The sequence below is a fragment of the Camelus dromedarius genome, chromosome 5, assembly GCF_036321535.1.
Source record: "Camelus dromedarius isolate mCamDro1 chromosome 5, mCamDro1.pat, whole genome shotgun sequence".
Lineage (NCBI taxonomy): Eukaryota > Metazoa > Chordata > Mammalia > Artiodactyla > Camelidae > Camelus > Camelus dromedarius.
The window spans coordinates 32,372,329-32,387,964 of NC_087440.1; the positions used below are offsets into that span (position 1 = coordinate 32,372,329).

General features: G+C 46.0%; 1 protein-coding gene and 1 pseudogene across 4 annotated transcripts; one reads left to right on the top strand and one right to left on the bottom strand.

Moving 5' to 3' along the window:
• Positions 1-108: 108 nt before the first annotated feature.
• Positions 109-4,195, bottom strand: RIPK3 (receptor interacting serine/threonine kinase 3). 4 transcript variants are annotated; one of them, XM_064485860.1, is made up of 10 exons: positions 4,036-4,195; positions 3,601-3,741; positions 3,175-3,484; positions 2,563-2,708; positions 2,390-2,436; positions 1,992-2,156; positions 1,796-1,881; positions 1,212-1,571; positions 1,008-1,068; positions 109-460 (listed from the first exon to the last, which is right to left on the bottom strand). In XM_064485860.1, exons 1-10 carry the CDS (start codon positions 4,053-4,055, stop codon positions 270-272), a joined length of 1,527 nt encoding a protein of 508 aa, XP_064341930.1. In that variant the 5' UTR covers positions 4,056-4,195; the 3' UTR covers positions 109-269. The 4 variants fall into 4 exon arrangements, with proteins under 4 accessions (XP_064341930.1, XP_010994101.2, XP_064341931.1 ...); XM_010995799.2 differs by having other exon boundaries at positions 1,992-2,159; XM_064485861.1 differs by having other exon boundaries at positions 1,992-2,159; positions 3,175-3,489.
• On the top strand, positions 4,170-15,098 carry LOC105102446 (large ribosomal subunit protein uL16-like; annotated as a pseudogene).
• The last annotated feature ends 538 nt before the right edge of the window (positions 15,099-15,636 follow it).

Sequence of the window (15,636 nt, forward strand, 5' to 3'; positions counted from 1 at the left end):
CCAGGCCTCAGCATTTCGCTTCTGGCCTCCCATTCCCTTATCAGCTCCCTGGTCTCTCATCCATGCCCCTTCCCACCCCTGCTGAAGCCTTAGCCTCTTGCACGGTGCTTTGGTCAAAATTCCACCATCTTTATTGACCTTTAGAGACACAAAGACAGTTCAGGTACAAGCCTGATGTCCCTCAGAGAAAGTCTCGGCTAGCTGCCTCAAGTCCAGGAGGCAGTTTAGAAGCTGATTCAATTCCCGCTGTTATGATTCCAGCTCTGTGGCTAACTCCAGGCTTCAGGTTCTTGTGGCCCTTCTTTTGAACCTGCTGTTTGGGGGCCATGCTGGGGGCCCCTATCTGTGCCCCGAAGTGCCAGGCCCTGCATGAACGAGGTAGGTCTTCCTTGTATAGTCATGTAGTTGTTGTATCCAATCTGTACTCCTTGGCTGTCAAGTATGGTAAAAGACCATGGCCCTTTAAGAGAAATAGTGATGGTGGTGGGAGGGTTAAGTGGTCAGAGACAGATGCAAAGTAGGAAGAGCAGCAGCGTGGAGGGGCAGCGGCACCTCGTGTTCACCTGGGGGAAATGCAAGTATGGGGTCTCGGCCTGCCAGTGACAGCGTCAAGGTGTGCCTCTGGCCTTCCCCTCCAGGTTGCACCTTCAGAATTGAGTTTGCAGAAGTTCAAGAGGAGTGGCAACCAACATCTGAGACTCTGACATTTGGGTCTTTTCTATGTGGAGGCCCTCTGGACCGACATAGCAACTATGGAATTTAGGGGTTCACAGAGGTGGTGTTGGGGAAAGTCAGAAGGCTCAGGGGCAAATCTTGGCTTTGCTGTGTGATCTCAGGGGGACCCAATCCTAGTGGACATCCATTTCTTCATTTATAAAATAAGAAGATTGGGGTAGATGGCCTCTAGCCATTTCTCATCCCCCCTCCCCAAGTACCCTGGATATGCGGTCTTGAGGAAGAAGCTGGTAGAAGAATTGAGCAGGAGAAAAGGAGTAGAGAGTGGGTACCTGGTATCAGATCTGGCCCTGGAGCTCTGGGAAGCCAGTTGGTGCCAGGACTCTCAGCCCCCTACAAACAACACACTGCTCTCAGGCTTCCTGTCCTGGGGCCTGTTTCCCTACTGCAGATCCCCTTAGCCCCCAGTTTTCCCTGGCAAGGGGACAGAATTCACAGGAGCCCTAGTGCATCCCCCAGTCCTGCCCATGTCTCACCTGATTCCCTTGGGGTCCAGGACCTGGGGTCCAACCTGAACTGGGGCTGGGCTTCTGGTTTCTGAAAGATGAGGTCTCTGGAGTTTGAGGAGTTCGGGCTGTTGAATCTGAAGACATCTCTGCAGTCCAGGCATGCTGAACCGGCTCTCTCTGGGTACTGCTTCTCTCAGGAAGGTTTGTATATTTTTCAGGAACAGAGCTGGGGTGACCCTCCAGATTCAGGCTGTTCATCATTTCAGAGACCAGGGAATCACGGCTTCCTGTGGTTCCCCCAGGGCCATCCATTTCTGTACTTTCCAGGCCTGGTTTGCAGGCAGACAACCTGTTGCTGCCCCTGTGCTCAGACAGGAACTTCTTCACCTGCAAAGACAGGGAGCTGGCTGGCCATGGAGGTGGGAGAGTTAGAGTAAACCTGAGGGAGGAGTCTCTTGGCCCATTGCCTGGGAATGAAAGGTTGGGGTGGGGAGAGTGAAGACGAGGGTCAAGGCTCAGAGAAGAGTGGGGAGTCACTGGGTGGTCAAGGGAGCCATGTTGTGCCACCCCTACCCAGGTCCTGGGTTGGGGAAGGGGTGTTGGGCGCTCACTGTGGAGACTGCGGCAATCATCTTTGTACCAGATACATCTCCCTTCTTTACCAGGTCGAGGGCTTTCTGGGTGTTCTGTCTGCATTCTGGAGAGAAGGCAGAGTGGGTGGCAGGTGAGCAAAAGCTCTTTTCCGGGGAAAAGTCCCTGCCCACAGATCCAAGCCTACCCCAGCTGCCAGCTAAGTGGCCAGTGCACCTTGGAAGGAGGGCCTGTTCCTGGGTGTATGGCTCCAGCAGTGCTGCATTAAATCCTTCAGTCCTTCCAAGCCAGGAGTCTCAGGGCTGGACTGGGGCAGCTCAGTCAGTGGGGGCCGGATCTGCCTCTCACACACTGCTTCCCGCACCAGTGATGTCTGATCCACTACTGAGGTGGGGGTAGGGGATGTGAAGAGAAGGCATTCAGAGTAGGAGGGCCACCTGCTCCATCATGGAAAGGGGCAGGGAGTGTAGTCCAGGGAGAGGTGAGGAGGGAGTTGGGCAGTCTGAGCAGGTAAACAGGAAGAGGAGGGCTTGGGGGCTGGGAGAAGGGAGTTGGTGGCTTGGGGGAGGGGGGCACCTGAAGTTAAGGATCCCAGAGTCTGCCTAGAGTCTTACTCTCAGCTTCTCTTCCGGCCAGCACTGCCCACATTAGGATCCCAAAGCTGCAGGAGACACAAAGCTGAGACTTGACTCAGCTGCTGGCAAGAGTCTTTTCCCATATACCATCCTTTAGAAGGGCCCAGAGAGGTGTAGAAACTGGGGGTGTGTGTTTGGAGTGGATACCTTACCTGTAGACATCACTGGCCATGGAGGCCTTCTGGTTTATATCAGCCAACAGTTCTGGGGCCAAGTAGGCTGGGGTGCACCCTGACTCCCCAGATCCTGCCTTTGACTGTGAGCCTCCCTGAAATGTGGACAGGCCAAAATCTGCCAGCTGCAAAGGGAGAGAAGGAAGAGATAGAGGATGGATGGGGCCAGGAAGCTTCCAAAATCCTTGCCTCCCATGCAGAAGGTGCAGTCCCGGCCTTGTAAAGGTGGTGTGGAGGGTTAGGGGAATGATAGGATCGGTGGGGCTCCTGGTTGGAGGTCTAGGTCCCCTCTCCATGGGACTGGGTCAAGGCCTGAGTTTCCCGGGCTAGGCCAGCCATAGGTCTTTAGAGGGCCTGGTAGGGTGGACCTGTGGAACTGACCATGTTGGTCAAAGCCTCTGTCACCTGGTATGGTAGGGGTTAAAGCTCCTGGGTCAGCCCTGACACTTGGGCAGCCCTGTGTCCAGAGGGAGTTACTGAGGGTATTCAGAAGGCAGGGCTGCAGCGGGTCCTGTGTCCAGTGGGTGGAGCTGGAGCAGCTCTGGTGCAGGACCCTGTGCAGAGGTTGGGCTGGGTTATGGATGGGCTGACCTTGGCGTGCAGCTCGGAGTCCAACAGGACGTTGGAGGGCTTGAGGTCCCGGTGTAGAAGCACGGGATTCTGGCTGTGTAGGTAGCACATTCCGAGGACCAACTCCTGCAGCACACGGCAGAGGAACGGCCAGGGCCGAGGGCACCGGGTCCGGAGCAACTCCTCCAGGGAACCATTCTCCATGAATTGAGTTACCAGAGCCGGCCCAGACATGTAGTCCCACTCCAGCTTCTCTGTGACGCCCAGGAGGAGCAGCACATGCTCGTTATGCAGACTTGCCATGGCCTTCACTTCCCTGGATATCGCCTTCCTGCCCTCAGAAGAGAGTTGAGGTCGCACTTTGCTCCTGGAAAGATCTTTCCCTTCCCCACTCAGGCCCCGCCTCCTTGGAACCCGCCCACCGGCCAGGCAGCTCGGGTCACTCACGAGTTCACGATCTTGACCGCCACCTCTAAACCCCAAGTCTTGTGTTGTGCCCGGAAGACGGCACCGAATCCGCCTCTGCCAACGAATTTCGGGTTCTCCAGTTCCTCGATGGGCACCAGGGGGGCTGAGGTACCGCTGGGCCTGAAAGAGGGGGCCTCGTCAGCAGCTGGCCACGGCCCCAAGCCCGCGCTGCTCCCGGCACCGCCCCCCTCCCCGCGACCCCTGTGACTCGGCACGTTCAGTTCAATCCCCAGCCTTCCCCGTGAGACCCACTGCGCCCCAACCCTTTGCGCCCTTGGCACCGGCGGAAAGGCTCTCCCAGAGCGAGTCGGCGGGGTGCCGTGTGTGTGTGTGTGTGTGTGTGTGTGTGTGTGTGTGTGTGTGTGTGTGTGTGTGTGTGTGTGTCTGCCGATCCGTACCTCACGCTCCACTCACCATAACTTAACGCAGGACATCAGGCTGGAAGGTGCGAGAGGCTTCTAAAAGTTGCGAGCCCACGGGGATGGCAGAGGGGGTGAATCTCCAGGCCACTTACAGATTCCGCTTCCCGAATCCTCTACACTGGCAGAATGACTTCCTTCTTTGACGGACGCCTCTACAGTCCCGCCCCGGGGGCGGAGGTAAGGGAGCGCTTGCGAGGGTGCAAACGGAAGCCAGTTTTCTTAACTTGCCCTGGCCAGGTGAGTTGTCACTGGGTATTTAGGGTGCCGCAGTAGGAACCCACAATCGACCGCCCCCTACAGTTGGTGTCTCTGCCTTCTCCCACAGGACTCCCACTCCCACCCACTGCCAAGCCTGGGGTGTTGGGGGAGCGGATGGTGCCAAGGAGGATATTGTGGTCCTAGACCTCAGCTCTCCCACAGCTGCCCTAAGATCAGAGTTAACACTTCTCTAAAGCTCACCATGGGTCAGGTACATATATTAGCTTATTTAATTCTCAGATCAACTCTGACGGGATAGGAGCTGCTTTTATCCCTTCTTGTGGGTGAGGAAATGAAAACACTGACAGGTTAAGTATCTGGCCCATGCCAGTATGGGACTGACATCAGAGCCTGTCCCTCAACCATCAAGCTTTGCTATTTTCACACAGGCTTCAGCTGGTCGTGAAGGTGACAGAGGAAGGTGTGAAGCGTCCAACAGTGTAGTGAGGGTCCCTGTCTGTATTCCTGTCATTGGTAGTGATTTGTCCACTGGCAAGACCAAGACCCTCTCCCAGGGCCCTGTGGTCAGCTAGATGAATTGGCCCAGCCAGAGTGTTATGGTGTACCCTGCGGTGGAACTGCCTTAGAGCCTCTCTACCCTCTCCCTACAATGGCAACTCTTCTGTGCAAATTGTCTGGTTAATAAATGTTCCCAATAAGCATATGCTCTGGACAAGGGCCTTGGAGAACTAAGGAGCTTGGGTGGGGGTGGGCTTGAGGATTTAGGGTAGACAAAAGGTGTCCATATTTTACCTGCCCAAGGCATGACCATGGCTGGAGGTTATGGAGCTAGATACAGCCAGTCCTGGGCACTCAGCCCTACGTGGGGAGACCCAACCCTGCGGGTTATGGGCCAGCTCTCACTGGAAGGTGCTCATCTTTGTATGAACTTTCCATTCTGCCCAGTAGTCCATGAGCTCTGCTAGTTGGAGCAAAAGTGACCAGCAGTTAACTGTGGTTTCTAGAGCAACTGGAACTCCAGGATCCACATCATGAATTTTAGTGAAGTCAGTCCATGCTATTTTCGAGCTATTTAGGGAATTCTTAGATTATTGTCTCTTTAAAAGCCAGTACATAGTAGGTACCCAATAAATACTTGTTGAATTAAATTAATAAATGAACAACCTAAACTTTTGGGGCTTCCTTAAGATGCAGGTCACCCAGCTGGTGCTCCATACTCATTGGGAGGAGAAAGGAGGTTGGGCTTCTCTATCATTTGGGATCTCTTACCTGTACCTGTACAGTTGACAGAATCCATCTGAAGTAGACTTTATTATAGTGATTTGGTGGTATCTCACAGAATATAAAGGCAACTGCAGCAGGTCCTCACAAAAGTCTAGTTCAGGAACTAAGAGTCATCAGAGAGGATGGCCATTCCTTTTATGATTCTGAGAGAAGACCCTGGGCTCAACACCCAGGCTCCTTTTGAAGGTTGTGGGTGCAGGGGAGCAGTTAGAAAGAAGTTGGAAGTGTGTTTATAAACTTTTCATGGTTGGATTTCTTCTGTTTTGTTTGTTTGTTTTGTTTTCCTTTGGGGGAGAGGTAATTAGGCTTATTTATCTATATTAATGGAGGTACTGGGGGTTGAACCCAGGATCTCATGCATGCTAGGCATGCACTCTACTACTACGCTAGACCCTCCCCACTCAGTTGGATTTCTTTAGATTGATACAAGACCCTGAGACCTGGGGGAAGTCACTGTAAAGCACAGGGTTGGATATAGTGTCAGAGCTTATAATACATTTTGACTCAAAATAAACCAGGCCCTTTTAAGAGAGGGAGGAGCAGGGAGAGGAGCCCGGAGTCAGTGACTGAGAGGACCATCTGCTTCTGGCAGGAGGGGACAGGCAAGGCAGAGTTGATTCCTGAATTTTGGAGCTGAGACCTGGCACCTCTGACCCCCGTTGCCCCAAGCTTTTGGAGTCTATTTGGAAGTCTCTCATCCCTTCAGTTCGCTATTTCTGATTGTCTTTGGTTACCTTCAGCCCATCCCTAGTACCTTCTCCAATTCCATATTCCCAGTTGTTGGGGTGGGAGTGGGGAGGCAGAGGGTGTGGTCCCTCGCATATTCTAGCCCTAATTCTCATCTGTTGTTTGATTAAGAGATCCCAGTTATAGACCAAACAGTATTAATTGAAGTTATAGTGAAAAAGGATTATGGAGAATTTTTATTTTCCTTAGTATTTGAATAACTTATATTAACACATATTCCTTTTATAAACAGTTAAAAGAGGGAAGAAGATCATGATGTATGCAAAGATTTAGCTGTAAGGATATTCACTGAAGTGTTGTTTAAAATAGTGAAAAAATAGAACCCTAAATATCCAATAATAGGAAAAAGATTGAATATATTATGCAATGAAAGACTATGTACTCATTAAAATGGTGCTCTAGACCTGTATTTAATACAACAGGTGTTTATCATACATCAACAGGGAAAAAAAGCAGGTTATAAAACATATGTACTGTATAATCACATTTTTGTTTGTTTTAAAAATTCTCTTCCAGTAGTATGACAGAGTTCTCAAAAATCTCCCAATGCAGAATACCTAAATATAAAGCCCAAAAACATATTTTAAAAATAACTTAGGGTGCTCCTGAGAAAATACAGGTAATTTCCCGAGTGCATCCCTGAAACCATCAAAATACAACAATACAAAACAAAAAGTAAATAGTAAGTAAACAGATCAACTAACTAAAAACTTAAGAGCTTTGGGAACTGGGTAGGGGCTAAGGGAGGTTGGGGGAGGACCAGAGAGTAAGCCCTAGAGCCTAGGAAGATGGAAGAGCTAAATGTGAGACAACCCTATTGCCCCCAAAGCTGGGACCCTCAAAGGGGCTATATTTTTTAGTGGAAAGGAAAAATTCCACCTGCTTGCAGAGAGAAGCTACAAGCTTATCCAGGCTGTAGCACTAGATATTAACATTAATAAAAATGCTAGTTTGCCATGTGAGATCTGCTCCCACATGGATCTGTGCTTGGAATTTTAACTTTCCCTTTGCTTAAGTAAACCATAAGCTTAAGATTAAGTGGCCCCATATTATTAATGCCCCCTGAAGACCAACAGAAGCAAATTGGATTCTCCTTAGAGTAAAGCATCCTCAATTGAGCTTCTGGATTAAATTCAGCCAAATGTAAACTCACAAAAAGTTCCTAAATATATAAGGGTTCAAGTAACACAAAGGAGAATCAGGAGGGACAATAATTAACAGGTGTAAATCTTTAAGAGCTTCAGAATTTGGAACAATCTGATGAAGAATCTAAAGAAGCTATTGTGAAATGTTTAAAGAAATAAAAGATAGACTAGAAAGAATAAGCAAGAAATAACAGATTATAAAAAAATACCCCAATAGATTTAGGGGGAAAAAATAATATCAAGAAATCAAAAACAATATGTAACCAGTAAAATTAAAATGGCAATGCAGAAGATACAGCTGAAGAAAGTGTACTAAAAAATGAACCTGAAAAAAATTCACCGGAATGCACCAAATGAGACAAGCAGATACAAAAATTAAGAGACAAAGAATGAGGAGATCTAACAACCATCAAATTGGTCTCCCCATGAGAAGAGGAAAAAATGAGGACAAGGCAATGGGAGAAAATGGCTGAAAAATTTCAAAAATTGATGAAAGATAGGAATTCATAAATATAGGAAGCACAATCTATACCAAGAACGATAAATATAAAGAAATCCACATTTAGATACATTTCAGTGAAACTGCAAAACAATGAAGATAAACAATCTAAAAGCTAGAGAGGAAACATAGATCATTTACAAGGAACACAGCTAAACCAATGGCATACTTCCTGACAGCCACAGTGGAAACCAGAAGACACAGGAATGATTCCAAAGTCCTAAAAGAAAGGGGGAAAAAAACTGTAAACATTCAATTGTGTAAGCAGCAAAATTATTTTTTGAGACTGTTTTAAAAAAAGACATTTTCAAATAGATGAAAACTGAGTTTAATTAACACCAACAGACTCTTCCCTAAAGAAATTTTTAATGGAGGTGCGTCAAGAAGATGAAGAAAACTTACCCTAGACCGAATTGTGAAATGCAAGGAGGAATAATGGTTTTCCCATAACTTCAACCACAAAACCATTTAGCATCATATTAGACTCATAGAAACCAGAGAGGGTGGCTGGCTGATTTAAAAAAGGATCTGCTACCAGCAATTCCACTTCTGAGTATTTACCCAAAGGAATTGAAAGCAGGGATTGAAATAGATATTTGTACACCAACGTTTATAGTGGCATTATTTACAGTGGTCAAAAGGGGGAAACAATGCAAATGTCCATAAATGGATGAATGGACATACAAAACACAGTATATACATGCAACAGAATATTATTCAGCCTTAGAAAGGAATAAAATTCTGGCACATGCTACAACATGGATGAACATTGAAGCTATTACGCTATGTGAAATAAGCCAGTCACAGACAAATATTGTACAATTCCACTTATCTGAGGTACCTGGAATAATCAATTCTTAGAGACAGAAAGAAGAATGGTGGTTGCCAGGGGCTAGGGGGAGAAGACAATGGGGATTTACTGTTAAATGGGTATAGTGTTTTAGTTTGGGAAGATGAAAAGTTCTGGAGATGGATGGTGGTGATGGTTATGCAACAATGTAAATGTATTTAATTCCACTGAAATGTATTCTCAAAAGTGATCAGAATGGTAGATTTTATGTTATGTATATTTTACCACAAAAAGCCTGCTAAAATATGATTCCATGCATTAGGGAGATGGCTATATTAATAGCCATTTAGTAACTTGATTTGAACATTAAATTTTATTTAAAAAAGGAAATTTGTTTATATATCTATATCTATATATATATGCTTAGAAAAATATCTAGATGGGCAAATAGAAAAATGTTTAAAGTAATGGCTGGTGGGTTTATAGGTGACTTTATTTTCTTGTATTTTATATTCGTATTTTTATCTGTATTTTCTTACTTTCCTAAAGTGAATTCATGAAAGTTCTATAGTAATTCCACCTTTCAGCCTCCTCCTTTCCCCCAGGACATGGACCAGAAATGCAGCAGCTTCCCTCCCCGACCTTTCACCAGCCTAACCAGAAATCTACTCAGCTGCTTCCTCTCGATTTCTTGCAGTTATAAATCTGGTGACATCACATTTAAGACCTGACTGAAGTTAGCCCTTGGCATTCCAATGAGGAATAGAGTTTTCACAGACATAAACCTGGGAGTGTGATTCCAGTCAGAGAGGATGTAATGAGCAAAGGTGCAAACTTCACAGTGTGACCTTCGGAAAAGGCAAGGAGTCCAGACTGGCTGAGTCACCTTCCCCAACCCCTGCTCCCAACCCATGCGTCATTATTATCATCAACAATGATAACAGGCTAGTCTGTTTTACACTTGATGGTTCAAAAAGCGCTTTCACAGAAAGTCATCACAATTCTGTGAGGGGAGACCTATTATCAAATTTTGCAGGTGAAGAAATAAAAAGTCGTCTTCTTTTTAAAATTGGTCTGGATGTGAAGCACAAACATAAAAGAGGAACTTTTTTACTGTGGCAGTGCAGGTCCTTCCCACTGGTGTAAGGCAGCTGGCGCTCATCAGGGGAACCCTTTTCTCTACTTCCAGCTGCTGAAAAACAAACCTTCCCCAGAGGAGGAAAAGGGTGCAACTATGGGCAAATTAACTGTCACCTTTGAAGACTGGGCTGCACTCAACTTAGAAAAGCCACAAAACAAACCCCCGGATTTGAGCAGAGTAGAGTTACGGAGAAAAGGTTTCACTTGGAAAGGGATCTATGATACTGAGCTCTTAAAACACTTGGAATTTCCCATGTCAAGAGCAGAGAAGGTGTCTTTTGCTATGTTAATGAAGTGACTTTTAGAAAGCCCTTAGATAATTTAGGGATGGGGGCTGGTTGCCAAGGGAACCAACCTTGCAATAAGAGCATTGAAACATTCAGTATCCACCACCCTACCCCACTACTCTGGGGAGGGGAGAGCGGGCTGGAGGTTGAATCTACCACCATTGGCAATGAGTTAATCAGTCACGCCTGTGTAACGAAGCCTCCATAAAACCTCAACAGGATGGGTTCAGAGAGCTTCTGGGTTAGTGAACACAAGGGTATTTGGAGAGAGCAGTGTTTAGAGAGGGCACGGAAGCTCTGCACCCCTTCCCACACACCTCGCCCTATGCATCTCTTCCATCTGGCTGTTTCTGAATTCTATCCTTTTATAATAAACCGGTCATCAAGTAGGTGAAATGTTTCCCTGACTTCTGTGAGTCACTCTAGCAAATTAATCGAACCCAGGGCACGGTTTGTTGGAATTTCCAATCTCTAGCCTGCTGGCTAGAAATCCAGGTAAGTTACAATCCTGGAGCTGTGTCTGAAGTTGGCAGGGCTGGGAGCAGTCTTGTGGGATGGAGTCCTTAACCACCTGTGGGATCTGGTGCTATCTCTAGGTGGATAGGATCAGAATTAAGTTGAATTGTAGGACACCCTTCTGGTGTCTGAGAATTTGCTTGGTGGTGTGGAATCACTGCCTCCTCACCCACCACACGCATTGGAATTGGGTCCAGAACCTTTAGGAGCCTACCTGCTGTGGCTCCTACTTCTCTCTGCTCTTGGATTCTTTTGGGGGAGCCCCTTCCAGTGCCCAGGGCATACTCTTCTCCTTCCTTTATTCCAAGCAGGTCAAAAGTCCCTTTTAACTTATTTTTCCTTAGCAAAGTGGAGAGACTGATGCTTTCACAAAAACCCACGCTGCCTAGGACCACCTGCCCCAGCAAAATGAATCTCTATTCATCATCTTTTTCTTCATGGAGCCAATTTCCAAGTAGTGTCCCAGTGGCAGAACTTAAGTTTCCTGTCTGCACGTTAAAGGCAAAGGAGGCTGGGAAGAGTAAATTCTTTTTATTTTACCTTATAAGACGAACCATCATAAGACTAAAAAGACTTTGAGCAGCCATCAATGACAAGTGTTCACACATATACAACAACCATAATACAACTTCTATCACTGTGGAGTCCTCTCTCTTTGCTATGTCTAGTTAATGTTGATGATCTAATTTCTGTGCTCTTCCAGCCCCTCTCATCCCAGTGGGGCAGGTCACTGCCTCAAACTGCTTCCCCAGCTGGATGTTCTACTTTCTCTCTCTCTCTCTTTTTTAATGGAGATACTGGGGATGGAACCCAGGACCTCATGCATGCTAGGCATGCACTCTACCACTGAGCTATACCCTCCCCTCCCCCTCTTTTTTTCATAAGGAAATGAGTATAGCCTAATGGTCAAAGGTCCAGGTCTGAGGTCAAGCTACCTGGGATTGAATTCTAGCTCTACAAGTTACTAGCTGTTTGGCATTTAGCAAGTTACTCAACCTCTCTGTGCTTCAGTTAATTATAGTACCTACTGGATTGAGTTGCTGTGAGGATGAAATGAAATAAAAGAACACAGCACATTTCCAGGCACATAGTACGTGCTTAATACGTGCTTAAGGGACATGAATACAATCAACATTATTACGTTTCCAATCTGAGGAACAGTTCTAATTCACAATTTATTTGGAGAGCAGAGAAAAATGATTTCACTGCTGCTCAGTCAAACAGCTAGCGCTTCCTTCTGGTAAATTCCTGGCCCCACCCTTTCCTCCTGGGGCTCCCGTAGTGACTCACCCCTCAGGTATTCTCTCTGCTCTCTCCCAGAGGAGCATCCTGAGGGAGCAACTGAGGAAGTCAGTTGTGCCCCTGTGGTCTAGAGGAGAGAGGGCTTCAATCCTGGGTCTCTAGCTTCTCAGCTGTAAGGCTGTCTGAGGTTGAGAAGGTCACGCGGTTGACCCAAGGATGGGCTTTGGGTCTGAGGCAGCTGCTTTTGGTGCCCCAGGCCGCACATCCTCAGGCCCTCTTTGATTTGAGCAGAAGCTGCAGTGGATGGCCCCACGACTCCACTCGTGCCCCATGTAAGAGGCCTGTGTCTGTTTTTCTCCCTCTGTTGACAGAATTGCAGCAAGAGGAGAGGAGAATTAATACTCTGAGGGCAACCATCACCGTGGAGGACATACGCCAGCGCCCCAGCCGCTTGTCTTTCAAAGGGGCAATTCTGAGGTGTGTTCTATACAGTTCAGGGGACTTCTGGCTGGACTGAGCTCCACATCGATAGCTAAATTAATAGGTACCTTTTGGGGATGTTTTCTCCTTCCCTGACTCACATTTTCTACTCCCTCCGTCCTTATCTCTGGGACCACCCTCCAGGAAGTCTCAAGTTCTGGTCTCAGGCACTGTTTTCAGGGGAACACAATCCAAGCCCTCTGCCCCGTTTCCTCCCCATTGTTTACCCTCTGAATGTCTTTGTGAGGAGGATCCCTCCCTGCCTGGCAGGAAAGAGGAAAGGAGGGGGAAAGGAAGGGGACAGAAATGAACCTGACTACCTCAGTGAAGGGGCCCCATGCACCTGGGCACCGCTGTCAGCTCTCTCATCTGTTAGTTCACTCAAGTTTTAGCAACAAAACTGTGAGGGAGATTATTAGTCCCATTTTATGGATGAAGAAACTGGGAGGCTGTGAGAGGTTAAGTAATCAGTACAAGGTCATACAACAACTTGGGCTGCAGGATTTTAAAACCAGATTTATGATCCTTCAGCAGCCTCCTTTTATGGGTGAGGGAGGTCCTTTGAAAGAAACTGGAAGCAGGACTTTGAATCAGTCAAGACTCTCAGTTTTTTCAAGTCAAATATCTTTAACAGCATCGTCAAAGTAGAGTAGACATTCAATAAACTGCACGTGTTTAAGGTGTACAGTGTAATGAGTTTTGGCACGTATGTACCAGGGAAGCCATCACCACAATTAAGGTAGTGAACAGATTTATCACACCTGAAAGTTTCCTCGTGCCCCTTTTCAGTCCTTCCCTCTGCCCTTCTCTGCTCTTCCTCTTTTCCTGGAAACCACTAATCTGCTTCCTGTCACTTTCGATTGGTTTGCATTATCTGTTTTATATAAATGGAATCACATAGTATGTATTCTTTTTTGTCTGACCTTTTTCACTTAATGTGATTATTTTGAGATTCACCTATATTGTTGTGTGAATCCTTGGAATGGAGGAGGGCTTCAAGATGGTGGAGTAGAAGGACTTGCAGCTCACCCCCTCCCACAAATACATCAAAAACTACATCTACATATGGACAGTTCCCACAGAACACCTACTGTACATTGGCAGACTATCTCTTCCAATTGAAAATACAAGGAAAATCCTCACAAAACAAGAAAAAAGTTCCTTCTGCATAGCACAGGGAAATACATTCAATATCTTGTAGTAACCTACCATGAAAAAAATATGAAAAGGAATATATGTATGTATATGTAGGACTGAAACATTATGCTGTACACCAGAAATTGACACAACATTATAAACTGACTATACTTCAATGAAAAATATTTCATTCCTTTTCTTTTTTTGTCTCACACAATTTCTTTTATTTCTTTCGTTCCATTTTATTGCTGAGTAGTATTCCATTGTACCACAATTTCTTCATCCGTTCACCTGTTCATGGACAAAAATTTTTGGCTATAACAAATGTACGTGTCATGTACAAGTCTTTGTATGGACATATGTTTTCAATTCTCCTGGGTAAATGTCTAGGGGTGGCATGCTTAATCATATGATAGGTATACAGTGTATATATTTACCTTTTGAAGAAACTGCTGAACATTTTTCCAGAGTGGTTGTACCATTTTGCATTCCCACCACCAATGTATATTCTTCTATATCACACCTGGTATGTTTAAGTCTTTTTAATATTAGCTATTCTGATAGGTATCTCATTGTGGTTTTAATTCCCATTTCCCTAATAACAAATGCTATGGAGCTTCTTTTCATGAGTTTACTTTCCACCCATATATCTTCTCAGATGAAGTGTCTGTTCAAATTTTTTGTTCTTAGTTTGTTGGATTGTTTGTTTTCTTATTATTGAGTTTTGAAATTTCCATATATGTCCTGGATATAAGGTCCTTTTCAGAAGTATCATTAATTTTTTTTCCTCTCACTCTATCCCTTCCACAGGCACTGAAGATCCTGGTGTCGCCAGGGGCCACTGCTCCACCTGGTATACCAGTATTGTAAGAACAAGCCATACCCAAAGTCTTGCTTCTGCTGAGGTGTCTCTGATGCCAAGGATCTGCATCTTTGACTTGGGGCAGAAGAAGGCAAAGTGAATGAATTCCCATTCTGTGGTCACGTGGTGTCAGCTGAGTATGAGTAGCTCTCTTCCAAAGCCCTGGAGGCCGCCAGTATTTGTGCCAACAAGTACACCATGAAAAGCAGTGACCCAGAGGGCTTTCACATCCAAGTGTGGTTCCACCCTTTGCCCCTCGTCTGCATCAACAAGATGCCATCCTGTGCTGAGGCTGACAGGCTCCAGACAGTGTGCAAGGTGACTTTGAAAAGCTCCAGGGCACAGTGGTTGGAGCCTACATTGGCTAAGTCATCGTGTCCATCCACACCAAGCTGCAGAACAAGGAACGTATGACTGAAGCCTTATAAACAGCCAAGTTCATGTTCCCTGGCAGCCAGAAGAAGATCCACATCTCCAAGAAGTGGGGATTTACTAAGTTTAATGCAGATGAAGTTGAAGACATGGTGACAGACATGCGGCTTATTCCAGATGGCTGTGGGGTCATACACATCCCTAATCATGGCCCCTGGGCAAATGGCTGGTGCTGCAGTTGTGAGAGCCTCGGCTCTCTCCGGTCCTTGCTAATACTCACCATTAAATCTGACGTTCCTGTCAAAAAAAATTTTTTCCCCTTTCTCTGGCCATAACTTGTTTTTTTCACTTTCTTAATAGTGTCTTTCAAAGAGCAAACATTTTTCTTTTGATAAAATCCAACTCATCAATTCTCTCTTTAGTATATAGTGCTTTTGGTGTCATCTATAAGAAACCTTGTCTAATTCAAGATCACAGTGATTTTTCTCTTAGTTTCTTCTAAACCTTTTAGAGTTTAGGTTTTGCATTTATATCTATTTGTTTTGTTTTATTTTGTTTTAAAGTAGATCCATTCATTTTTAAGGATTAGATGCCTCTGTGTGTGTGTGTGTGTGTGTGTGTGTGTGTGTGTGTGTTTCTTGGATTTTCTTTGAACTTTTCCCTCTGGTTTTAAGGAAATTCATTTGGAAAGTGTTAGATTGACTCTCCCTTGATAAGGGAGCTACAGACAGGGAATCTGGGTAGCTTAGGCTATGTTTTGGGTGGAAGAGGGCGCCCTTCACACCTGCAGCTTTGGTGTGGAGGTGGAGAAGTACCCAAATAAGCATCAGGGATGCTTAAACAACCAATGTCCTCACCTGAAGACGTGCCTTC